Source organism: Talpa europaea (assembly GCF_964194135.1).
Source record: "Talpa europaea genome assembly, chromosome: 16".
NCBI lineage: Eukaryota > Metazoa > Chordata > Mammalia > Eulipotyphla > Talpidae > Talpa > Talpa europaea.
The window spans coordinates 45,551,055-45,576,348 of record NC_140084.1 but is presented as its reverse complement, the minus strand read 5'-3'; the positions used below and the strand labels follow the sequence as shown (position 1 = coordinate 45,576,348).

Genomic DNA, 25,294 nt, shown 5'->3' with positions numbered 1-25,294 from the left:
GTCATCATCTTTCTCCTTTCTGATCGTCTTTTATCCTTTGTCTCCCCGGCATCTGACCCACTCTATTCCTTTTCTCTAATTTCCCAGGGCCGTGCTGACTTCTCCATCCCGGAGCGCCAACCACCCCAGCTCACAGATCCCTCGGATCCAGTGACCCCAGACTGCCCGCACTCCTCCAGCCTAATCCTGGGTGGGCGCCGGGTGGCCGGTCCCGGGCCTGCCCCCATGGCAACCACCCCCACCCACCCTGTGGGGCTCCCAGGCTCCCCGGGGCCAGGGTCTCCTCCACCATCGGGGGGCTTCGAGCTGCAGTCGCCGCCACCGCTGCCCCAGGTCCCGGTGCCAGGCCCTGGGGTCTCCTTCCACATCCAGATCGGGTTGACTCGGGAGTTCGTGCTGTTGCCCACCGCCTCGGAGTTGGCCCATGTGAAGCAACTGGCTTGCTCCATCGTGGACCAGAAGGTAAGGGCACCGGTTCCCATGCTCCCATCTTGGGGAGAGATCTGCAGGAATTATGTGCTGGCAAAGGAGGCCTGCTGCCTGATATACAGGAGGAGGAGGAAGGGAGGTCTAATAAACCTTGGGCATTGAGGGGTGGGGCTGGGGCAGACACCCCCTTATTGCCCCTTCGAGCAGCTGCCCTCTGAGGGGCACCTGGCTAGAGATGGGGTGCCCCAAAGACCTCCCCAAATTGCATGTCCCTGCATGTTTTTGTTGTCTGCAGCTGGCAGGGAGGAGCCTGCCAGGTATAGAAGCCAGGAGGAAAGGGCAAGTGGGGGGATCAGATGTGGGGGAACCTCCCTGTCCAGGCCTAGCCCCAACCTCCCTTTGAGTAGAAACTAAAACTGGGTTGGCTGTGGCGATCGGGTGACATATGTGGGGGTGGGTGTCCCTGCCAGTCACCAAGGGCAGGTGAGGTCTCAGAGCCCCTTCTCTGCCCTCCTCCAGACCTGAGATGTGTGGAAGGGATGCCCCTCTTCCGTACCCCCAGCGGTGGCTCTGGGGACCTGTCCCCACTCCCCAGGTCCAATGCTGGCCTGTTAAAATGGGCCTTTCCCAGCCTTAGCTCTGGACACTGGGTCCTGGCCAGAGGGACCAGGTGGGACGGAAAGCGAGACCTGGAATCCTGGAATGTGAGAAGTTGGAACAGTGGGCTTCTCTGCTGTTGGAATTCTAGACTGTCGGAATTTAGACTGCTAAGTGGTTGGATTATGCCGTGGTGTGGTCACTGCACTCTAGGGTTAAAGTGTTCAAACATTAGGGTCCCAGGTTGCGGCGATACCAAAACATTGAAATGTTGTTTTCTGGGTTGTTGGAATCCCCAGTGCTAGGATAGTTGGAATTTGGAATGCTGGGTGGTGGAAAGCCTGTAATGCTAAGATATTCAAATATTAAAATCCTGATGTGTCAGAGCCCTAGAACAGTAAAATCTAAGACCACTGCTACTCTAGGCGTGTTAGAATCCCCAAATATCCAACTTCCAGAATCTTCTCAGACTTCTGGGAATGAATTCTTGGGGCTTCAGAGAAACATCAGGAAACTGAAGTTTAGAGAAGGATCTAGGCAGTCCGCGGCTCCTGTCCCGGCAAGCAAGAACAGAAAGGGCTGTCTTTGTCCCTCCCCTAAACCCCTCAGACTAGCCACCCCAGCTCCTAGCCCCAGCTCAGTGAGCTCCTACGGGAAACCGCCCAGTGGGAGGAGCAGCCGCCTAGTGGGAGGGGCAGACGGTCGGTCCCCTGGGTGAAATTCTGAGAGCCTGAGTCTTCAGCCCACCCCCTCACACCTCACCGGTTTATTTTCTGCGCTCTCTGTCCAGGTGCGGTGGGGCCTTGGGGCCCCCGTTCTTCCTTCCCGCTGCCCCACCTGGGCAGTTTCACTTTCTGTTCTATCAGGTTTCATTTCCTGCGCCCCCCCTCCCCCGCCAAACTAAGGACTCGGCCACCTGGGTGGGCATTGGGTGGTGGACACCCTCGTTACCTCCAGCTCCCTTAAACCGTAGCCTTCCCACACCCTCCCGCCCCTCCCCTTCGGCGGCACCCCCATCCTAAATCTTCCAGCTGGCCCCTCCCCAATGCCGGGCCTGGAGCCAGGTAACTGGGACAACAATAGATCCAGGAAGGAAGCTGGGTGTGTTTGGGGGGGTGACAGGGAAGGGGGGTGCTCACTCAGCCCCCCCATCTCCGGAAAATTCCAGGTCCACGCTCCTTCTCCCACCTCAGCTCGCCACCGCAGCCCCCAACTAAGCGGCCTGCGCTCCCTCCCAGCACACCTGGGGCCCAGCGTCCCTCCTGGCTCGAACTGGGCTCGGGAGGGGGCAGGCAGGAAACTAGAGACTGCGGGGTCTGTTTCCGGGGGAAACAGCCGGCCTGGCCCAGGAGGCTTACAGACCGCGGCCGGCCCGAGGCAGCTCTGAACTTTTCCGTCACCAACTCGTTCCCCTCCCGGTCCCGCCCCACAGTTCCCCGAGTGTGGCTTCTACGGCCTTTACGACAAGATTCTACTCTTCAAACATGACCCCACGTCGGCTAACCTCCTGCAGCTGGTGCGCTCGGCCGGCGACATCCAGGAAGGCGACCTGGTGGAGGTGGTGCTTTCGGGTAAGAGGCCCCGGGACGGAGCCTCGAGCGGGGCGGGGCACCAGGAGGAGCGGGGTTGGGGGTCGACTTGCTGCTTGAAGTTACGCACCCGTGGTTCTCTGCGGTGGCTGCAAATGGCATCATCTCTGAAGCGTTTACAAACGACCTCGCGGGAATGGACACGTATATCTCCTTGCTTGCACGACCCTGAGCAAAAACCATCCATCCGCAGCAACACGGCGGAAGCTCAGACTAATGCTGAGACAGGAGCGGGACATCAGACTCTATAATTCCATTTATGAAGCACAGACATGGATAGCATTACTCGATGGTGTTAGATGCCGGGAGACTAGGTGCCTTTAGGGAAGGAAGAATCTATTTAGGGATCTTACTGGGGAGGGTTTAAACTTTGATGTGCAGGTGGAATTGTCTGTCCCCTCTCCTCCCTGCTCAGCTCCACCCTTTCCTGGGTGGGGCAGGGAACCTAGAACCTTTCCTTTCCCTGGGGACCAGCCGATTACAGAATCTGGTCCACTCACTGGCCATTCCCCTTTTATAGATGGGCAAGCTCTCAGTACCCTAGAGAAGTCTCTAGTTCTTAATCCTTCAGGAGGATGGGGCTGAGAGGAGTCCACCTTTTCTAAACACTGTCCTCTTTACTTGCTATGCTCCAGCCATGCTTGCCTACCCTGTCTGTGTTCCATGAACAAAGCAAGCTCCCTCCACCTCAGGGCCTTTGCACTTGCTGTTCTGGTCTCCATGCTTGGAATGGCTCCCCTCCACTTCCCGCCACCATCTTCTCATTGCTAGTTCTTTGTTGTTATTTGGATGTCAGCTTACATGCCACTTTGTCCATTGTCTGCAATTTCCTTGTTTATGTGTTCATGTTTCTTATCTATCTCCCCCAAAGAATGTCAGCTCCTTGAGAGAGGACTGTAAATTTTTCTCATCCATAGCTTTATCCTGTGTGCACAAACAGCACTTGGCACATAGGAGAAAGCTCCCTTTCCATTGCATAATACTAAGATTAGTAACTTATTAGACTGACATTTGGGGGGAAATAAGAAGAATGAGACCTCAAACTGAAAGTTTCAAAAATGAAACTTTTGAAATACTAGTTAACACTTATTGAGCATTTTCTATGTGCCAGAGACTGTTTTAATAGCGTTTTCATTGAACCCTTTAAAAAGACTCATATCTATAAGGAGATACATGTTCTCTCCTAGATACCTGTACAGCCCCATGCCCCCACGTCCTTCAAGCCTTTGCCTTAATATCTTCTCCAGGAGGCCTTCCCTGACCACCTGTTTAAAACTGTACCTCTTGTATCTTCACTTCTTAATTTTTTTCATAAGTACTTATTGATTTCTAGCCTAGCATATATTTTATTGTTAAGTTTTTTAGAGAGGCATTGCTGAAAACATGAACTCTAAAGTCACACTGGTCTAAATTTAGATCTAAGTTCCACCACTTGCTGACTGTGTGACTTTGGGCAAGTTGCTTAACCTCTTCTCATCTAGAAAATGGGGATATAGGGCCTCCCAGGGGGCGCAAGGCGTTAAGACTCAACCTGTGAAGCTATCCGCAGCCTTTGCAGCACAAGTTCAATTTGCTGGCCTGCCAGGGAGCGACCCACATGGCGCAGCAAACCTCTCCTGACTCGCCCACTGCTCCCCTCAGCAGTGTATTTCAGTCAGTCTACCTGTTCTGTTCCCCACTCTGTCTCTGGTGAATCCTCTCACCTCCACACCTCTGGCCTATACCCCAGCTCTTGTATGCATAAATAAATAAATCTTAAAAAAAAAAGAAAAGAAAATGGGAATATAACAGAATGGGCTTCACAGAGCTCTTGAAGGGCTAAATTTGTTAGTACTTTAAAGTACGTAGATCGGTGCCTGGCACAGAGTAACTGCTAGACTGGGTAATGCTAAATAAGAATGTTCATTTTTGTTATTTTTGTTTAAGATTTATTTTATTTATGCATACAAGAGTACAGGTGCAGGGTAGGGTGGGGTGGGGGTGTGTGTGTAGGAGAGAGGATTCACCAGAAACCAGAGTGGGGAGCAGGACAGACAGATCTACTGAAATACACTGCTGAGGGGAGCAGCGGGAGAGACAGGAGAGGTCTGCTGCACCATGTGGGTCACCTGGCCAAGGATCAAACTCATGCTGCAGTGGCTGCCGATGGCTTCATAGTGCTGACACACTCTGTGTCATCAGAGGCCCTATTTTTTGTTCATTTTGTTTGTGACCCTCACTGTATGTGGGGGGGGGAGTTGTTGGGTTTGTGGGGTTTGTCAGATCTGTTCTGTATGGTGTCCCTAACGCTTAGATCATTGCTTAGTAAACTGGTGGGTTTCCATTTTAAAGATGAGAAAACCGAGGTCCACAGGTGTTTGGTTTTTTTACCCTCTTGATGCTGAGACCCTATGCTGGACCAGTCAGATCAGAAACTCTGAGAATGGGACCTAAGCTTCTGTCCTTTTTCCTGATTTTTAAATTTCAAATTGTGAAGTATGTATAACAAGCAGTTCCCATCTTAACGTCTTTAAGTTTACGGTTCCATCGTGTTAATTACACTCCCACCCCAGACTGTTTTCATTTTGCAAAACTGAAACTTCTCCCACTAAACGACTCCCACTTTCCCCCTCCCTCCAGTCCCTGGCACAGTCACAGGTGTTTGGCCACGTGGAGCTGGGGTTTGAGCCCAGGTAGAAGGTACTTTGCTAGAAAATGAATGAAGGAAAGGTCAAACCTTGCAGCAGCGGAGGAGAGTGAAAATCCCGGGAAGGCGGGGGCTGGGCTACCCTTTGCAGGCCCCGACTCAACCCTCCGCCCTCCTCTACTGCCCGCAGCCTCGGCCACCTTTGAGGACTTCCAGATCCGCCCGCACGCCCTCACGGTGCACTCGTACCGCGCGCCCGCCTTCTGCGACCACTGCGGGGAGATGCTCTTCGGCCTAGTGCGCCAGGGCCTCAAGTGTGACGGTGAGTGGCTGAGGGGTTGGGGGCGGGGCCAGGGGCGGGGCGGGCCAGGGGCGGGGCGGGCCAGGGGCGGGGCTCGGGGAGCAGCGGGCTAGGGGCGGGGCTGGCGGGCGGGCCGGGGGCGGGGCTCGGGCGGGCGGGGGGTGGGGCCTGAGGCGGCCCATCTCCACCCCGGGCGTCTGGGAGGCTGGTCCAGAGGAAGAGTTGGGCCACCCGGCAGGTCTTGGGGAGGGAGCTGGGGGTGAGGCCCGGGGCCTGGAATGTGGCGCTCCTCCAGGGAGGTATAGAGCCACCATAAGAGGTGGGCTGCAGAAGAGAGGCTTCTGAGGCGTTTGGAAAAAAAGCTTCCAGAAGGTGGAGAAACGTGCTTTAGCCCAGAAGAGCGTGCCATCCTGGAGGGCCCAGAGATGTGTTGGAAATGGAGTTCAGAAGGGCTGACTCATGGATGACAAAGAAAGAAAAAGAAAAAAAGGCCATGAGGAAGGCATACTTCCGCCTGATATGATACAGCCGTCCTGGGTACACCCGAAAACTCGCTAACTCCTTCCCCAGAGATGATGCGCGGCCTCCGGTCACGTTCACGTTTCTCCTCTGATATCTTGTGTCTCAAAAACCTTGTCACTTAGAGACCTGTGCTTTACTGGTATCCACTATTAATATTTTATGTTGTCAGGGGCCAGAGGAGGCAGGCAAACAAAAGTATTTGGCATAGACACCTATTTGTAGCAAAGGAAGAGGGATTTTAACTGGTACAGTTCTCATTTCTGCAACCTCTTCCCCGACTCAATCCCTGATACCTTCTCCCTTAGGCGGGCCCTTCACCTGCTCCTAGTTCTTTGCCCCATGCAGTGGCTCTGGGTCCCTAGCATTTCTGCCTGAATTGGAGTTTTGTAGTTTTCCGTCCACTTCACTGGCACATCCGAGCGGTGTCCTGAGGGATCTATCCACTCTATTCCACATCTACAGAGAACTGGGCTGGGGAGAGGCGGGTCAGCCGATCTGTGGGGGGCTGGGGCGGAGCTTTGAGTCCAGGTTGCCGGGAGGCCTCTTCTCTGACCGTCTGGCGCCCCTGCAGGCTGTGGGCTGAACTACCACAAGCGCTGTGCCTTCAGCATCCCCAACAACTGCAGCGGGGCCCGCAAGCGGCGCCTGTCATCCACGTCTCTGGCCAGTGGCCATTCTGTACGCCTCGGCACCTCAGAGTCCCTGCCCTGCACGGCCGACGAGCTGGTGAGAAGCTGCGGCATGGGGCGGGTCGGTGGGTGCAGGGTGCCAGGATCCAGGCAGGGGTGAACCCTGACACATTGCCTCTCCCCTCACTGACTGCTAGAGCCGGAGCAGCACTGAGCTCCTGCCTCGGAGGCCCCCGTCGTCCGCCTCATCATCCTCTGTCTCATCCTACACCGGGCGCCCCATCGAGCTGGACAAGATGCTTCTCTCCAAGGTCAAAGTGCCTCACACCTTCCTCATCCACAGCTACACGCGGCCCACTGTTTGCCAGGCTTGCAAAAAGCTCCTCAAGGGCCTCTTCCGCCAGGGCCTGCAGTGCAAAGGTCAGAACCACCCCCAACCCCGAGGTACACACTCAGGGGCATAGGATCAGATCTGCACTTGTGTGGGGACACAAGACTCTCAGAATTCAGACCCTTAGGAGCACAGGGCCTCAGGAAGGGGAATGCCCGAATCCTGGCCTTCTAGAACTTTTGCAATTCTGGAATCCCAGCACCTCAGTCATTAGCACTTTGGAATCTTAGAACCTTATTAATTTAGATTCATAAAACCCTTCACAGGGAATTCTAAAACTCTAAAACTTGAGAATTCTAGAATCAGAAAACCTTAGAAGCAGGATCCAAGAGTTCTGAATTGTAGGATTCAGCAAATGCAATCACAGAACTTCAGACTCATACACCTTCAAACTACCAAATTATAGATTCTTGGATTAGAACTCTAGAACAGAAAAAAAAAAAACACAAAAAAAACAAAACTCTAGAACAACAGCATTTGAGAATATTAGCCTAGAAGCACCAGATTCACGTCTTAGAAATCTAGAATCATATAGTCTTAGAACTTGGGATTCTAGAGTCCTAGGACTACTAAGATCCCAAAGCTTTGAATGATCAACCTCGAGAATATCAGAATTCTAGATCCACAAAAAAACTTGGAGCCATCCAATTCTAGAATTCATTGGAACAGACAAAGTCTAGAACCTCAGCTATCTTGAACTAAAAACCAAAGTTTAAAAAATCCTGCCTTGCATGTTCTAGAATGTTAGATGGGATTCTAGAATTTTAGCAGTCCAGGGTAAAGGATATTTACAGACTCAAGGCTTCTTACAGCTTAATCTGTTGGGCACTATGGCTCACTGATGGGGTGACATCAGAAGGGTCAAATTCTTGCCCCAAATAATAAGTGAAGACTCTTGAGCCTGGGGGTTAGGGGTCAGCATGCAACCCTCACAAGAGACCACTCTCCCCCTCCCGCCTGTCTTCTGGTCCCCTGTCCTCTACCAGACTGCAAGTTCAACTGTCACAAGCGCTGTGCCACCCGTGTCCCGAACGACTGTCTGGGAGAGGCACTCATCAATGGAGGTAAGAGGCTGGAGGCTGAGCAGGAAAGGGGGCAGGACTTAGGGGAGGATCCTCTGATGCCCCACCCCTGTCCTCCAGATGTGCCCATGGAGGAGGCCACCGATTTCAGCGAGGCTGACAAGAGTGCCCTCATGGATGAATCTGACGACTCTGGTGTCATCCCCGGCTCCCATGCGGAAAATGCCCTCCATGCCAGTGAGGAGGAGGAAGGCGAGGGAGGAAAGTCCCAGAGGTACCCAGTGCCCCTCTCCCCCAGGGAAGCCCCTCCTTACCTCTTGAATGATACCACCCGATGCTTGTAAATTTCTCAGGTTCCCCAGATGAACCTTTTGAAACACCCAAGCCTTACTTTTGAACTTAAACTCTTTTCTCAGTTTACATATTTTTAAAAGTCTTCACCAGAAGCAGATTTGAGTGTAGATTGTTTTTCTCTTTTGGGTCCGGAGAATACAGTCAGTCTGAAAGTATATAGGGAAAGCCTCCTGCTTCCCTGCCGCCACCCAGTCTTCTCCCTGGAGGGTACCACTAGGATCAGTTTCTTGTGGGTCCTTCCAGAAACAGTCTGTATTGCAAAGTGACAGGACAAAGACTAAGAACATGGACTCTGGAGCCAGGCTGTTGTATGGCCTTAGGCAAGAGAGTGACCTCTCTGAGCCTCAGTTTCTCATCAGTAAAATGGGAATACACAGCATCTGCTGTGTAGAGTTGTGATGAGGACGAACTGAATGAATACAAATTAAGTACCTAAAGCAGTGCCTGGTATGCTATTTATGTATTGTTATTGATCATTAAGTATCCTGATTTACATGTATGCATTCATTGCTCATATAGTTTTTATCACAGAACATGAACATTTTTAAAGGAAAAGGAAAATATCCACTTCTTTCAACCATTTTGATCTTGGATTGAATTGTCTGACCTTAAACAAATTCTTTCCCCTTGCGGGGCCTCAGTCTTCCTGTCTATAAAATGGGGAAGGGGAAAAAAATTCCCCAAGGACCTTCTATGCTTCTGGCATGGGAGCTCTGAAAAATAGTAACTTGTGCTTAATTACACATTTTTAAGTTATATATGGAATTTGTATTTTTTCAGCTTCATGAGAATGTGACCTCAAATGCTGGAGGGCAAAGAAATTTGTCTCCTTTCCAAGTGCCTGGATAGGCCCTGGTTTCCGGCCTGTCTTGTGGAATGACCTGTCAGCAAGGGGGCGGGTGGCTGAGGGCTACAAGCATAGGGCGTGGGGCATGGAGTGAACCTGGGCTCCATCCCAGCTCCACACGTTGGCTTCGAGGCACTTCTCCTGGTGTCTCAGTTTCCTCCTGGGGTGGTGACAGCACCCGCCTCACAGAACAATGTGCCAATCCCTTTAGATCTCATGCGTAAAGTCTCTGCCAGCTTCTAAATGCTGAGAAGATGGAAAAGAATTCCTCCTTAGTATTTTTATTTTGAATCCCCACCCCAAAATGGGGAGGATGGAAGATGGTCTATTTAGGGGTAGGGGAAGAAAATATTTGAATTTCCATTTCTTCTTTTTTTTTTTATTTAAGATTTATTTATTTATGCATACAAGAGCTGGGATACAGGCCAGAGATGCAGGGGGGTGAGAGGACTCACCAGAGACAAAGCGGGGAGCAGAACAAGCAGACAGAATGAAATACACTGCTTTGGGGAGCAGCGGGTGAGATAGGAGAGGTCTGCTTTGCCATGTGGGTTTCTCCCTGGCTGGCTGGGGATCGAACTTGTGCTGCAGAGGCTGTGGATTGTTTCATAGTGCGGTGCTTAACCCCTTGCGCCACCAAGGAGGCCCTCTTCGTATTTCTAATTATACCCTTTAAGTGTTTCCTCTTTTGAATATTTCTAAAACTATCTTAACAGTATTAAGTATCACTGTATTAATTACTGTGTGACTACAGTAATACCTGCATAAGTAAATGTATTTATACAGTGATACATGTACAAATGAACATGAGGGAATATACTAAAATATTTCTATAGTGAACATATGATTTATTTTAAAAATCATGGACCACAAAGCCCATGTATTTAGCATTGTGTTCTTGAACAAAGTATTTTTTGTCAAGTCCATTATTCCCATTGCTAGGTTATAAACAAAGTTCGGAGGCTTCAGTTGATAATTAGTAAGGGGAAGGAGCTAAAACTTCATCCCAGAGGACCAAGGCAGCGTAAACAGGAGAAAGGAGGGGACCCTTCCACTCCTTCCTTGTATGAATAGATATTTAATGGACACTTACTAGGTTCTAGATTCCAAGCACACAGCTATGAGCAAAACCAGGGAAACTACCCTCAGAGAACTGACACTAGGGGAGACAGCTAATAAAGAAATGCTTCTAGGGCAAATAAAAACTAAGCAATGAGGGCCTCCCCAGTGGCGCAGTGGTTGAGCGCTGGGTTGCGAAGCTGCCCACAGCCTCTGCGGCGCCGGTTCGATCCCTGGCTGCTCCCCGGCCACCAGAGGAGGGTCCCACATGGCGCGCAGACCTCTCCTGCCGCCCGCTGCTCCCCTCAGCAGTGTCCTTCGGTCCTTCTGCCTGCTCTGCTTCCCGCTCTGGCTCTGGTGAATTCTCTCACCCTTCCGCGCTTCTGATTGTACCCAGTGTTTGTATGAACAAATAAATAAATCTTTAAAAAAAAACAAAAAAAAAAAACTAAGCAATGAGAGGGGATAAAAAAGGGGGACACGTTGGGCTTCTCTGGTGGCCTAGGGGTTAAATCTCAGAGCTATCACTATGGCCTGAGTTTGATCCCCAGCCAGGGAGCTACCCACTTGGCTCAGCAGACCTTCTGACTCCCCACTGCTTCCCTCAGCAGTATATTTCAGTAGATCCATGTGTTCTGCTCCCCACTATCTCTGGTGAGACCTCTCACCCCCCCTTACCTCTGGCCTATACCTCAGTTCTACGCAAAAAAAAAAAAAAAAAAAAAAATTTTTTAAAATGGGCACGTGAGTTAGGGTCATTATAGGGTCATTAAAGGAGGTCCGTGAAAAGGTGACATTTGATGCTATGGAGGAGAGTGAGGGAAGAACCTGCCAAGCAGGAGGAATAGCAGGGTCAGAGGGTCTGAGGTAGGACCAATCATGTCCAGGAACAGCAAGAAGTCACGCGGCTGTAGCAGAGAGGGCGAGGGGAAGTGGGTGGGAGAGGCCAGACTGTGGCTTTGCAGGTCACGGTGTGGCAGAGACTTTAATGGTACCACCCAACCAGAGCTGCCTGCAACCTCAGATTCCCTTTCCCCCACGTCTTTCCTGGAAGTGTTTAGGTTATCAGAGTTAGAGGTCAGTGGTGTTTAGCGAGGCAGCCTATTTCACAGATGGGGTAAGTGAGTCGCAGGCCAAGGCCACCCAAGTCCCGGTCTAGTGCAAAGATTAAGAGATTGTTGTTTCTGAGGTCACTTGATTTCTCTTGCTTTTCAGGCTTTCCTCTCCTCATTGTACTATCACAGATGAGGGAGATGTGGCACAGAGAGGTTGAGTCACTTGCCCTAGGCGACACAGCTGGCTTCACAGTCACTAGACTCAATACTAGTTAATACCTACTGGAGGCCCACTGTGTGGCCAGCACTGTGCTAAGCCCCAAAGATTTTCACTCCTCACAGCAACCCCTCTGGGTGGAGAAACTGAGGCACAAAGGGGTTAGATGATCTGCCAGGCAGCCTAGCAGCCTCTTCACGTGGCCCTCTAAAGAGTCTGCTTCCTCACTGTGGAGAATCCAGAAACCAGGGGGGAAACGTGTGGCCAAACACCCCAACTCCCCAGCTGTCCAGAGAATCTATGGTTATTTCTGCTTATAACCTCTCTCTCCTTTCTCCTCCCACCCTCAGCTCCCTGGGGTACATCCCCCTGATGAGGGTGGTGCAGTCGGTGCGTCACACCACCCGGAAATCCAGCACCACATTGCGCGAGGGGTGGGTGGTCCATTACAGCAACAAGGACACGCTGGTGAGCGGCGCGCCGGGGGCGGGGCGGGGGCGGGTCTAGAGTTAGGGGCGGGGCGGGATTTGCTTGCAGAGGCGGGGTTGGGGGCGGGGCGTGTTTGGGGTGGGCGGGGCCTGCTGGAAGCTCAGCCAGAATTCAGAGGGATGGATAGTGATGGTGAGGTGAGGGACCTGGCAGGAAGGAGTTAGATAAGAGGCAGGGCTAGGGGCTAGGTCGGGGGCGGGACAAGTTAGTGTCAGGAGCAGGGGTGAGAAGTGGGAGTTCTAGAGGGTGGAATCCGGTGGTGCTGGGCCATGCTGGAGGCATAACTACAGCCCATAGATTGGTAGGGTGGCAGAAATAGGAAGGGTCAGCTGGGGAAAAGTTGGAATGCAGGGCGGGGCTTGTAGTGGTGGGGCCAGATACTGGGCAAGCAAGAAATAGGGTTGGGCAGGGTTGGGTGTTCTAGAGGGGACCAGGCTGAAGGCAGACCTGAAATTAGAGAGACGGTTATGGGGTCGACATAGTGGGATGGAGCCAGAGCTAAAGAGGGCTGGGCAGCACTGCTCCCCTCAGCAGCGTATTTCAGTAAATCCTCCTGCTCTGCTCCCCGCTCTGTCTCCGGTGAATCCTCTCACCTCCCGCCCTTCTGGCCTACACCCCAGTTCTTCTACACAAAAATAAATAAATAAAAATCTTAAAAAAAAAAATAAAAGGGGGCAGGGCAGAAATAATTTGAGATGGAAACAAGTGGGGGTGGGGCTGGAGTTGGTGATGGGCGCGTTAATAAGCGTGAAAGGGGCGTGACAGGATTGGGGTGGGCGTGGTTGTGGGCGGGGCTGCAGTTGGCTGGGATTGACGGGTGCCCTGGCAGCTTGGCGACTGGGCTCACCTTCTCAAAAACCCCTCCCAACAGAGGAAGCGGCACTATTGGCGCCTGGACTGCAAGTGCATCACACTCTTCCAGAACAACACAACCAACAGATACTATAAGGTGGCCCTCCCCGTTCCCAGCAGCCCCACCTTTCTCTCTTTGCCCACCACCTTCTCCCCTCTGTCCTGGGTACTCTAGGCAAATGCTGTCACCTGCCCCCTTCCCTGCACTTTCCAGCTGGGGAACCTCACTCCCTGCACTTCATGTGACGGGCCTCCTAGGAGAGTTCTCACCTTAGCTGTTGCTGGAATTCAAAGAGATAATCTCCTGAAACCAGCATCTTAGGGCTCACTTGTAAAGTTCCCAGTAATGATAAACCCATAACCATTATTGCTTTGTAATTAATCTATTTGGATTCATCACCAGCCACTCTCCCATGGGGATGGCAGCAGGCTCCTCGCTGGGTCCCTGCTCTGTCCTTGTTCCGAGGTCTTTTTCCCATCCAGCAGACAGAGGAGTGGCTTAAAGCCGTCAGAATCCTCCAGTAGCTCCCGCTGCCTTTAGAATAAAACCCTGACACTTCGCTTCTTCCTAACACTCCTGTGGCTGGTTACTTCTGTCTAAAATGACATCCCCACCATCGGGTCTTTGGCTTCCGCTTTTATTGGCTCCCTAAGTCTTGTGTCTTTTGTGCTTTCATTCTTTGTATCCTCCCTCCCTCCCTTCTTTCTCTTTTCTCAACATTCTTCAGCACATGCTCTCTTCGTACCCTTAACACCTGCACCTCTCTCCTGCCCAGGCCTTTCCTACTTAGCCTCCTTCCTGGTCTCCTGTCAGTCCCATCCTCTGCTATCCACCCTCTATACTCAGACAGGGAGACCTGTCCCTCCCTTACTCAGCACCTTCCTGTGACTCCCCAGGGTTCTGGAGACAAAGCCCAGCCTTGTTCCTCTGTTCCATGAGGCTATGAATGCCGTGCCCTACTCTTATTCCCCACACTTATTTATCAAATGTGGCACACCTACTATGTGGCATGCACCATCCATGGCCTTTTCTACCTCAGGGCCTTTGCACTTGCTGTTTCCTCAATTTCTCTACCAACTGACATCTTACTACCTTTTGGGTCTCTGCCTTCATGTAATTTCCTGACCCTTCTATACAAACTAGGCTCTCACCCACTGACACTGTAGTCTGTGTGCTCTTCTGAATAAGGAGGGAACCCCATGATCTCCCTGGTGTCCTCACCTGCACTGGCTCCCTGTCCTTCCAGGAGATTCCACTGTCAGAAATCCTCGCTGTGGAGACTGCCCAGAACTTCAGCCTTGTGCCACCAGGCACCAACCCACATTGCTTTGAGATCGTCACTGCCAATGCCACTTACTTTGTGGGCGAGACGCCTGGCGGGGCCCCAGGGGGGCCGAGTGGGCAGGGGGCTGAGGCCGCCAGGGGCTGGGAGACGGCCATCCGCCAGGCCTTGATGCCTGTCATCCTGCAGGATGCACCCAGTACTCCAGGCCACACACCCCACAGTAAGTCGCCCACCCCTGGTCCCTGAGTGGATGGACCCCAGAGGGCTTGGCCCAGGTCCTGGGGTGGGAAGGAGTCAAGGGGAGGCAGAGGATAGTACAGGGGAGAATGTGGCTTCAGGACTCAGCAGGCCTAGTCCAGATCTCTGTTAAGCTTGTATTTGATGTGTGGCCTTGAATCTTGTCCCAGCTCGTGACAACTCCTCCAGGTTATGTTTGGATTTTTTTTTTTTATTCATGTGTTTGCTGAGTGCCTCTGTGCCCAAGATAGCCTAGGTTCTGCCCTCACGAGGCTCACACTTTACTACGGGAGGCACACCTGTCTCTATATAGTGATGACCCAGAGTGGGCAGGACTGGGCCAGGGTAACCAAAGGACTGTGGGAGCGCAGAGGTGGTGTTTAATTCAGGCTGGGTATCCAGGAGGGCTTCTGAAGGAGGCAACATCTGAACAGAGACCTGGAAGCTTAAGGTGGTGTGAGAGGGGAAAGCATTTCAGGCAAAGGCTAAAGATGTTCAGGGTCCCGGATTCCCACCTCCCGGAGCCCATAATCCAGTGAGTGACAGGTGTTAATCAAATTGTCCTATATGAGTAGCAAGTATCATATAGAACATTGGCTGGAGTAATCTGACATGGCCCCAGGAGTGACATGTAAGCTGAGACAGAAGGATGAGGAGGATTGAACTGAGACCAGATTGAGGGAAAGCAGTTTTGGCAGAGGGAATAGCAAGTGCAAAGGCCCGGAGGTAGATGAGAACTTGTATCTGAGACCCAGAAGGACGTCAGTGTGACAGGAATACACAGCAGCGTGGTATGTGTTGAAGTCAGGCAGAAGTGAAGGCCCCGACTCTGCCTGTTAGGCCATTTGAGGGTCTTGGTTTTGTCCTGAGGGCACTGGGGGCAATGGCAGCATTTTGAGTGGGAGTGGGACAGGGTCAGGTTTGTGCTTCAGCCTGATGTCTCTCTGGGAGAGATTAGAACAGGGGGTCAGGAGACCAGGGAGAATGCTGAGGGGCAAATGCTGAGGAAGGAAGGGGAGGGAGAGGAAGGGAGAGAGATCTAAGTGGCAGAAGGATCGGGACTTGGGAAATGTCTGTCTCTAGTTGGGTTGGCAGGAAGGGCAAGTTCAAGGGAAGATACCGGAATCAGCTCAGACTTTCCCAGTTTCCTCCTCTGTATAATGGGATCAGCACTCCTCTCTTGGTGATGAGGTCACAGGGTGAGGGGCTCAGAAAAATCATTCATAGCTTCACTTGTTGAACCCCCCTCAACTCACCTCTTTTACTCCTCCCATTGGCCTTCTTGGCAGTGCCTTTTATTATCCCATTCTCCAGATGAGGAGACTGAGGTTCATGGTGGACAAATCACTAGTAGCCTAAAGTTGCATGTTGGATCGCGCGGGCTTGAACCCAGGAAGTCTGGCTCCTGGACTACCTCTGGTCTTAGATGTGAAGACAGTCCTGAGCTTGGGGATATCTCACCTCCACCTCTTCCCTCTCCCTAGGACAAGCTTCTCTGAGTATCTCTGTATCTAACAGCCAGATCCAAGAGAATGTGGTAAGACCCCCCGCCCATATCCCGTGACCCCAAGGCTATCCTCCCCATCCCAACAGTGTCCTAGCTGCCTTGACCCCCATCTCTGTTTGCACCCTGAGTCTCCCTGTTCCCACTCTGCAGGACATTGCCACGGTCTACCAGATCTTCCCAGATGAAGTGCTGGGCTCGGGACAGTTTGGAGTGGTCTATGGCGGTAAGGACGCTTCAGGGCTGACCCGGGGAGGGAGGCCTGGTGGTTACTGGGCTCCAGACAATCTCTTCTGCTTGACCACCTGCTCACTTCCTGTGCAGGCTGGCTTAGAAACCTAGATCTGGGAGCAGATGGTTGTGGGATTGCCTTTTCTCAGTGAGAAAAGCCAATGAGAAAATGGACTTCTTTTTTAATAAGGAAAGGTAAATTCTACGTTCTGATTGGCTACAGAATAGATCCTAGATTCTGATTGGTTAGCAGTCTTGTCTCCAGTGTTACAGAGTCCCCTCCTTGGAGCCCTACCTTCTACCTTCTTTCATTCCACCTCTATGCCCAGAGCTCTCCCCAGCTCCCGCCCAGGTTACTCACCTCTCTCCTGGAGTCCCTTCAGAGCCGGCCACCTTGATGGCTTTCTGTCCAGCTCTGTGATGCCCCTCTCACCCTCCACTTTGCCTCTCCCCTGCCCCAGGAAAGCACCGGAAGACCGGCCGGGATGTGGCAGTAAAGGTCATCGACAAACTCCGTTTCCCCACCAAGCAGGAGAGTCAGCTCCGGAATGAAGTGGCCATTCTGCAGGTGACATCCCAGGATCTGTGGCTGAGTTCTGCCCCCCACCCAGGAAGGGCCTTCCCGCTCCACATCCCCCATTCCGGGGCCAACTGACCCAGTCTCTGTGGTCAGGGAAGACTTCCTGGAGGAGGAAATATATTGAGAAGGGGGAGAAGGCATGAGACTGAGGGGGTCCTGGGTAGCAGGGAAGGTTAAGCCAGGCCAGAGCTGGGGAAAGGGGAGCAGGATTTAAAAGTTACAGATGTACCAAGCTCTTCCATTTCTCTATACACCCTGCTCCCTCCCCAGCCCTGAGTCTTCACCTGATCCCCCTGTACCTGGGGGAGCCACCCGCCAAAGAAGCAGCTGCCAGCCTCCCAGGGCACCCTCCTTCTTGTTGCTTGCCTTCCTGCTTTTCTTGTCTAGCCCTCTGGGATCCCATGATCATGGGCCACCTCGGTCCTAACCCCCCCACCCCCACCCCACCCCAGAGTCTGCGGCACCCAGGGATCGTGAATCTGGAATGCATGTTTGAGACGCCTGAGAAGGTGTTTGTGGTGATGGAGAAGCTGCACGGGGACATGCTGGAGATGATTCTCTCAAGTGAGAAGGGCCGGCTGCCTGAGCGCCTCACCAAGTTCCTCATCACCCAGGTATGCACACCTGCTGCCCACCTGCTGTGTGCAGGTGTCCTGGTGGGGGCTGTGCCCAGCTTAGGCAGATGCAGGGTGGAGCCCTAATAGTGGATCATAGGAGCAGTCATGGTAGAGTGATACTACCAGGAATAGAGAAATAATCGATTTAATTAGGTCAGGATTAAGCAACCTTGTTGTTGGATTATTTCAGAAAAAGGAAAAATAGTACTGTGACAGTAATTAAAAAATCATAATGTTAGAGGAAAATAGAGGCATGATGATAGAAAAAGAGTAATAACAATATAAAAATAATAGAGTGAATAGAAAAATGATAGATTAGTAGGCGTACTACTTCATAGTTATAGTTATGTATTTTATTATACATATTTTATTATACATAGTTATACATAACTATACATATAGTTATGTATTTTATTATACATAGTTATGTATTTTATTATTTTATGTGATATGAATTGGATCCCTGGTTCTGCCTTTACTCCTAGAAAAAGGGGATCAGGGCCTTTTGTGGGAGCTCATTCATTCATTCATTCATTTATTTGTTCAACAAACATTCTCCAAGTCCCTGCTCTGTGCCTGGCCCAGGGCTGAGCAGTGATGGGGACACAGAGATAGCCCCAGCCCTGGTCTGGGACAGGAGACACTGGTAATGCTGGTGATAAATAATGTGGTCACTAACATTTACCAAGCACTTACTGTTTGCCAGGCACCATTTTAATTCATTTCATCTTAGCAGCAACCTGTGTTGTAGCTGCTGTTATCCCTCCCATTTTCAAGTTGAAGAAACTGAAGCTCAGAGACATGAAGTAACTTGCCCAAGGTCACCCAGCTGTTGAGATTAGCGCCTGCCCCTGAACTTACTTATAGTGCTTCTCCAAGACTGTTGCATTCCTGCATGTAGTAAGCAGAACTGCCTCTTTCTCTGAATTGTATCCCATGAGATACAATTCGCACCAAATTCCTCAATTTTGCTGAGCCTGTAGGATATTTTCACTTTCTAATCTTAGCAACAATATCCTGTGAATGAATATTTATCTACAAACTTCATTGGGGTCTGGTGGGAGCATTCCCAAGGAACACATTTCAAATAGTAGACTCCCAAGTCCAAAAATATTACCCAGTTATTCTCTAAAATCCCTTTCAGTCTTTCCTCTCACCATCAGAGTTTAAGGATGCTTTTTTTTCTCACTCCTTACTAATGGTGGATAAAATTATCACCAGTATTACAGGTAGAAAAATCCTTTATGTGTCTTTGTTTGGCAGGTTATTAGGGAAGATGAGCATATTGTCCTATGTTTATTGGTCTCTGTTTTATGTATCCTTTACCCATTTTTGATTGGATTATTATTGAATTGTAAGAGCTTTTTGTATATGAGGGACACTGAATCCTTCTCACTTGTGTCCAATTCTTTTATCCTGATATGTATTTTCCTCTTAATTTTATTGGTGACTTTCATTTGCCATAGAGAATTTAACTTTCCCAAAGTTAAATGATCCCTTTTGTGACTCTGGCCTGACTGGGCTCCTAGACGGCCTGCCCATCTGGCTGATCCCTCACCTTGTTCTGGGACATGTTCTCTGTTGGCTACAAAGTCCCTTGTGCTATGTTTCCTTTATCCAGGTGCAGCACCCTTGCTCTCCCAAGCTATGCACCTTTGTCAGGATGATTTGCAGGGTAGGGGACAGAGACCCATTGAGGCAGGCTCATGAAGACCTCAAATAGGAAGGGGGAACTTCCTGCCTTCAGCAATAGGGGTGGTTTCTCTTTTCTGTTGTCCATCTCTTCCTCTCTGTTTGTTTGCTTTTCCTTCCTTTCCTCTTTCTCTCTCTCTGCAGATTTCTGCTTTCTGCCTCTTGCCTGCCCCACCTCACGTCCTGCACTAAGCTCTTTTACCCCATGAACCACTCTTTGAGGTAGGTATTACCATAACCCGGTCTTCTGTAATAAGTGAGGAAACTGGGATGGAGGGAGGCGCCTGGTCTTCAAGGTCACACTGCTAGGGTGTAGTGGTCTGGTCAGGATGCAAACTTGGGTCTGTCTAGCTCCCAATCTGCCTTTTGTTCACCATATTAACAAACGGTGTGGAGATGAAGCGATTACCAAACAGGAAACCTGGAGAAAGTGTAGACATGCAGAATCTCGGTCTCCCTGTCTGTAAAACAAGAAAGTTGGCTTTCAAATAGCGTTTTCCTTTTTTTCATTTGCACAGTGGTTTATATTTTAATGACTTGTCATTATTTTACATCCTTGTTTAATTTTTTCACAATATAGGATATTTCCCCTCAGGTATAATCACCTTAGTTTTCCCACCAGCAAAGTACCCTTAGTCCTTCATCATAGTAAATAGCATTTTTTTTTTTAAGATTTATTTATTTATTTATACAAGCACTGGGTACAGTCAGAAGTGCGGGAGGGTGAGAGAATTCACCAGAGCCAGAGCGAGGAACAGAACAGGCAGACCAACGAAATACACTGCTGAGGGGAGCAGCGGGCGCGGCAGGAGCGGTCTGCACACCTTGTGGGACCCTCACCGGTGGCCGGGCATCAAGCCGACGCTGCAGACGCTGTGGGCAGCTTCACAGTCCAGCGCTCAACCTCTGCGCCACCAGGGGAGGCCCAATACCATTTATTTTTAAAGATTTACTTTTTCTTTATGCACACAAGAACTGGGGTGTAGGATAGTGATATGGGGGGCGATGAGAGGATTCATCAGAGACAGAGTAGGGAGCAGAACAGGTGAACTGACTGAAATACACTGCTGAGGGGAGCAGTGGGGAGACAGGAGAGGTCTGCTGCACCATGTGGGTCAGCTCCCTGGCTGGGGATTGAACTCTTGCTGCAGTGGCTGACGATAGCTTGACAGCACTGAGACTTTAATCCCCGTGCCACCAGGAAGGCCCTAAATAGCATTTTCTTACTCAAAAGTCATCCAGTGAAAACACTAAGAAGTACAAATAATTAAATTCTAAGATATAGGTTATAACTTTGTACTTACATCATTCTGTACTTTCAGTACCTTTGGTCATTTCTTTGGATTACACAGAATCAAAGAAAATCTTGGTTCCCACAGATAAGTGGTTAAGTGGTTAATAGTTTTCTTTTTTAAAAAAATTAGCTCCCCTTCCCATATAGAATACACAACAGATACAGTAGTAGAAGTTTTATTTGAAACTCTCACCAAAATATGTTCACCAACTGACTACCACAAAAATAATAACCATTAACAACTATAATAATAATAATAATAGTGGCAAATACAAGAAAAATAAATAAGGGGAGGGGACAAGAAACAACAAAAACCATAGAGAAAAAAAAAAAGCAAATAGCTAGCCCTTGCTCTGTAACCTGTCGTAATCAGGTTATATATATCAGCTCATTTAATAAACCTCACAGTGAACCATGAGGGTTATAACCTCCATTTCACAGATGAGAAGACTGAGCTCCAGAGGGGAAGTGTTTTCCCCAAGATCACAAGCTAGTGAGTTAATAGTCACATTTTCCATGTGGGGAAGCCCCTCTCTACCCCCCTTAAGATAAGAGCAGATCCTGAAATAATGTTTTTTTGTTCAATCACTTTTGTTATAACAGTGATGAGACAAACAATAAAAATCCCAATTGACATTGAATGAAACAGCCTCATTCAAGGACCTGCTTTTGTTGTATTTTGTTTTCTTTCAAGTCACAGGTTCCCAGAATATTATAGCAGCATTCAGTAGGGACTTATTCTATAGATAGACAATCGTGTGTGTGTGTGTGTGTGTGTGTGTGTGTGTAAAAAATGTCACATTGATTCATTTATATTTGCTTTGCATTATGGGTTTTTTTTTAAAGATTTATTTTTATTTATTTATGCATACAAGAACTGGGGTCTAGGCCAGAGGTACAGGAGGTAAGAGGAGTTACCAAAGACAGAGTGGGGAGCAGAACAGGTGGATCTACTGAAATACACTGCTGAGGGGAGCAGCGGGGAGACAGGAGATGTCTGCTACGCCATGTGGGTTAGCTCCCTGGCTGGGGATCGAACTCATATTACAATGGCAAGCAGTAGCCTGATCACGCTGAGACTTTAACCCCTGCGCCACCAGGGAGGCACCACATTAGGGTTTTTTAAAGAATGAAAAGTAGGGCCTCCCCGGTGGCTCAGCGGTTGAGCGCTGGGTTGCGAAGCTGCCCGCGGCCTCTGCAGTGCCGGTTCGATCCCCGGCTGCTCCCCGGCCACCAGAGGAGGGTCCCACATGGCGCGCAGACCTCTCCTGTCGCCCGCTGCTCCCCTCAGCAGTGTACTTCAGTCCTTCTGCCTGCTCTGCTCCCCGCTCTGGCTCTGGTGAATTCTCTCGCCCTCCTGCGCTTCTGACTGTACCCAGTGCTTGCATAAATAAATAAATAAATCTTTTAAAAAAAAAATAAATAAAGAATGAAAAGTATTTTTTAAAAGATGGCATCACAAATCACACAATAGTACCTCCTTGAAAGCCACTGCTTAATGAATAGTTTGTTTGTTTTTTAACCAGAATGCCTTGCATGTCAGAGGGCCTCAGGATAGTCCCAGCCCCACTGCTCCACGCAGCCATTCTAGAATCATGTGTTCTGCTCCAGTCTCAGGCATCAATGTCCCTCTGGTTGTAAGGTTTAGAGATTCTTCTTTGGTACGCCAGTGCCTTTTTGCCCCAGAAGATATCTTTAGAGGTGCAGACAGGGGGCTTGGAAGGAGTTTGGAGGGCTGGGTGCTGAAGGTAGATCTGGGATGAACACCTTTCTGTCTTTTTTACTGGCCCCATCTTTTCTACTCAGATCCTGGTGGCTTTGAGACACCTTCACTTCAAGAACATCGTCCACTGTGACTTGAAACCGGAAAACGTATTGCTGGCGTCAGCTGACCCGTTTCCGCAGGTTAGTCACGTCCTGTCCCGGTTTGAAGAAGCCCAGCCAACACTAGTGCGGGGATTGGATTAATCAGGATAATTGAATGGACAGAAACCCCAAGAACAAAGGCTAAAATGAGACAGGTTTTTGTCTCACTCACGTAGAGTCCAGTGCATGCATTCTGGGGCAGAAAACACAGCCCCATGGTGTTGGGGACTGCAGCTCCTGGCTGGCTTCTCCTGTGTTGCCTGATTTTCATAGTCCATGTTGGCCCCCGCCATGTGAAAAGATAATGGGACTGGACGGGGGAAAGAAATCGGGTAGAGGAAATGGACATTCCTTGCCTTCCCTTGCAATTCTTCGTGCACCTATCGCTTCCTGCACCATTGGCCAGCACTTGAGCAATGGGTGTGGCTTGAGCACATGGTCGCAAGGTAGGTTGGGAAATGCAGTCTTCACTTTGGTGGCCCCATGGCCCATTAAATTCAGGATTTTTTTTTTTAAGATTTATTTTATTTATTTATACAAGCACTGGGTACAGTCAGAAGCACAGGAGGGTGAGAGAATTCGCCAGAGCAGGGAACAGAACAGACAGACGGATGAAATACACTGCTGAGGGGAGCAGTGGGTAGCAGGAGAGGTCTGAGTGCCACGTGGGGCCCTCGCCGGTGGCCGGGGACCGAACCAGAGCTGCAGAGGCTACGGGCAGCTTCGCAGCCCAGCACTCAACCGCTGCGCCACCAGGGGAGGTCCTAAATTCAGGATTTTTAATAAGGGGATGGGAAGCCCAGAACAAATGGCTGGGGGGAAAACTGGTACTTTCTTCCGTGGGTCTGTTCGGAAACCAGTTGTTGTCGGCCTCTTCCTGGACCCTTTTAAGAGGGTCCTAGAGGCATACTGGGCAGGGGTGAGGATGATTCTAGCTACAGTGTCTTGAGGTCCTACTATGTTTAAGGGCCTTCAGTTGCTGCTTCTCACTTAGCCCTCCCACGTGCTTGTGAAGTTGCACTTCCTTAGCTATGTTTTATAATCATTTAGCTCCTTATATTTCAAAAGCCAGAGATTCATTTTAATCAACTAAAAATTATTGTGTGCCTGCTATGTGCCAACCCTGTGTGGGGGAGTTAGGACTGTGTGGTGAGCATCCCGGTCTCTGTGTCCAAGGAACACCCCTCTATAGCAGTGTTTTCCAGTCAGGGGGCATTTTTACCTCCCAGGGGACCTATGACAAGTCTTGGACATATTTTTCATTGTCGCAATTATTTGGGGAAGAGGGTTGCTATTGGCATCTGGGGATGCTGCTAAACACCCCACAGTGCCCAGGGCAGCCTTATGACAGAAGAGTCTCTTGCCCTGAGCATCCAGAGTGCTGTGCTTGGGAAACCTTACTTGAGAGCAGTGCTACCCACTAGACGTGTAATATGAACCCTGTCTATAATTGTACAAAGAAACAGGTAAACTTATGTTAATGATATGCTTTATCCCAATTGAGTTCAGTAGTATCATTTCAACATGTAAGCAACATAAAAATTAAATTAAAAATTAAAGACCTCATAGCAGGTCTTCAAATCTTGTGTATATTTTACACTTACTTATATCTTCGCTCAGATGTTAAATTTCTCATCAGAAATACTTGATTTTGTACTTAGAGTTTGCAAAAGTAACAGCTGGAAAAGCAGATTGACCGACCCAGGTTATTCCATGTTTAAAAGGTCTTCCAATACTGGATTGCATGAGAATTAGTTTTAAATATAAATAAAATTAAACAATATAAAAAAAAAGTCCCTCAGTTGCATTGGCCACATAGTAGCTCCATATGGCCAGTGACCAGTGACCATAATATTGCACAGTGAAGAACCTATAGGAAAGAGCAGATGTCAGACAAATTGTCACCAAAAAGTTATTAGATCTGTAAGTTATAGAATGTGGTTCTGTGAGCTCAAGTAACCAGAAACTGCATAATCCAGTTGGAGAGTCAGAAGAAACCTCTCTGAAGAAAGACTAGGAGTTAGTTTTGTGTGGAGACAAGTATTCCAGGCAGACAGGACAGCCTGTGCAAAGGCCCTGTGGTGGGAAGATCTGTACTTTGTTATTTTTTTTCCCTAAAGATTTATTTGTGCATACAAGAGCTGGGGCACAGGCCAGAGATGTGGGGGGTGAGAGGATCCACCAGAGACAGAGTGGGGGACAGAAACAGGCAGACTGACTGAAATATACTGCTGAGGGGAGCAGCGGGTGAGACAGGAGAGGTCTGCTGTGCCATGTGGGTAGCTCCCTGGCTGGCCAGGGGGATCGAACTTGTGCTGCAGAGGCTGTGGATTGCTTCATAGTGTGGGTGCTTAACCCCTTGCGCCACCAGGGAGGGCTGTGCTTTGTTTTTGTTTTTTTTAAGATTTATTTATTTATGTATTTATTTATACAAGAACCAGGGTACAGGCCAGATGCGCAGGAGGGTGAGAGGATTCACCAGAGACAGTGGGGGGAAACAAAACAGGCAGAATGACTGAAATACACTGTTGAGGGTAGCAGCGAGCATGACAGGAGCGGTCTGCCACGCCATGTGGGACCCTCACCCGCCGGCCGGCCTGGATCGAACTGGCACTGCAGAGGCTGCGGACAGCTCCACAGCGCTGCGCTCAACTGCCTGCACCACCAGGGGAGGCCTGCCTGTAGTTTGTTATTGTAATAGTTTTATGGGAATTGAATGAATGTGCTATACAGTTCACCCACTTGAAGTATATAATGTATTGCTTTTAGTGTATCCACAGAGTTGTGCAGCCATCACAGTCAATTTTCGAATATTTTCATCACCCTCCAAAGACACCCCAAAACCCTTAGCGATCTCCCTCCTATCCCATGATCCCACCCATATCCAACACTAGTCTGCTTTCTATCTACGGATTTGCCATTCTGGACATTTCATATGAATGGAAAAATATCAGATCTTTCCCTGGTTGTTGTCTTCAGGGTTCATCTGTGTGTAGCATGTATGGGCA

At 49.8% G+C, this 25,294-nt stretch overlaps 1 protein-coding gene across 1 annotated transcript in view; it reads left to right on the top strand.

The window, feature by feature from the left end:
• Positions 1-225: 225 nt before the first annotated feature.
• PRKD2 (protein kinase D2) overlaps positions 226-25,294 on the top strand; it is a gene marked incomplete at both ends in the record, with an annotated part of 29,803 nt that continues 4,734 nt past the window's right edge. The window contains 15 exons of the mRNA XM_084257224.1: positions 226-462; positions 2,459-2,597; positions 5,432-5,563; positions 6,636-6,790; positions 6,891-7,113; positions 8,071-8,148; positions 8,227-8,380; positions 11,989-12,106; positions 12,999-13,076; positions 14,227-14,485; positions 15,987-16,039; positions 16,160-16,232; positions 16,699-16,805; positions 17,270-17,431; positions 22,227-22,325. Of these exons, the coding sequence (XP_084113350.1) occupies positions 226-462; positions 2,459-2,597; positions 5,432-5,563; positions 6,636-6,790; positions 6,891-7,113; positions 8,071-8,148; positions 8,227-8,380; positions 11,989-12,106; positions 12,999-13,076; positions 14,227-14,485; positions 15,987-16,039; positions 16,160-16,232; positions 16,699-16,805; positions 17,270-17,431; positions 22,227-22,325 (2,067 nt within the window). The remainder of the gene's footprint in view (positions 463-2,458; positions 2,598-5,431; positions 5,564-6,635; positions 6,791-6,890; positions 7,114-8,070; positions 8,149-8,226; positions 8,381-11,988; positions 12,107-12,998; positions 13,077-14,226; positions 14,486-15,986; positions 16,040-16,159; positions 16,233-16,698; positions 16,806-17,269; positions 17,432-22,226; positions 22,326-25,294) is intronic.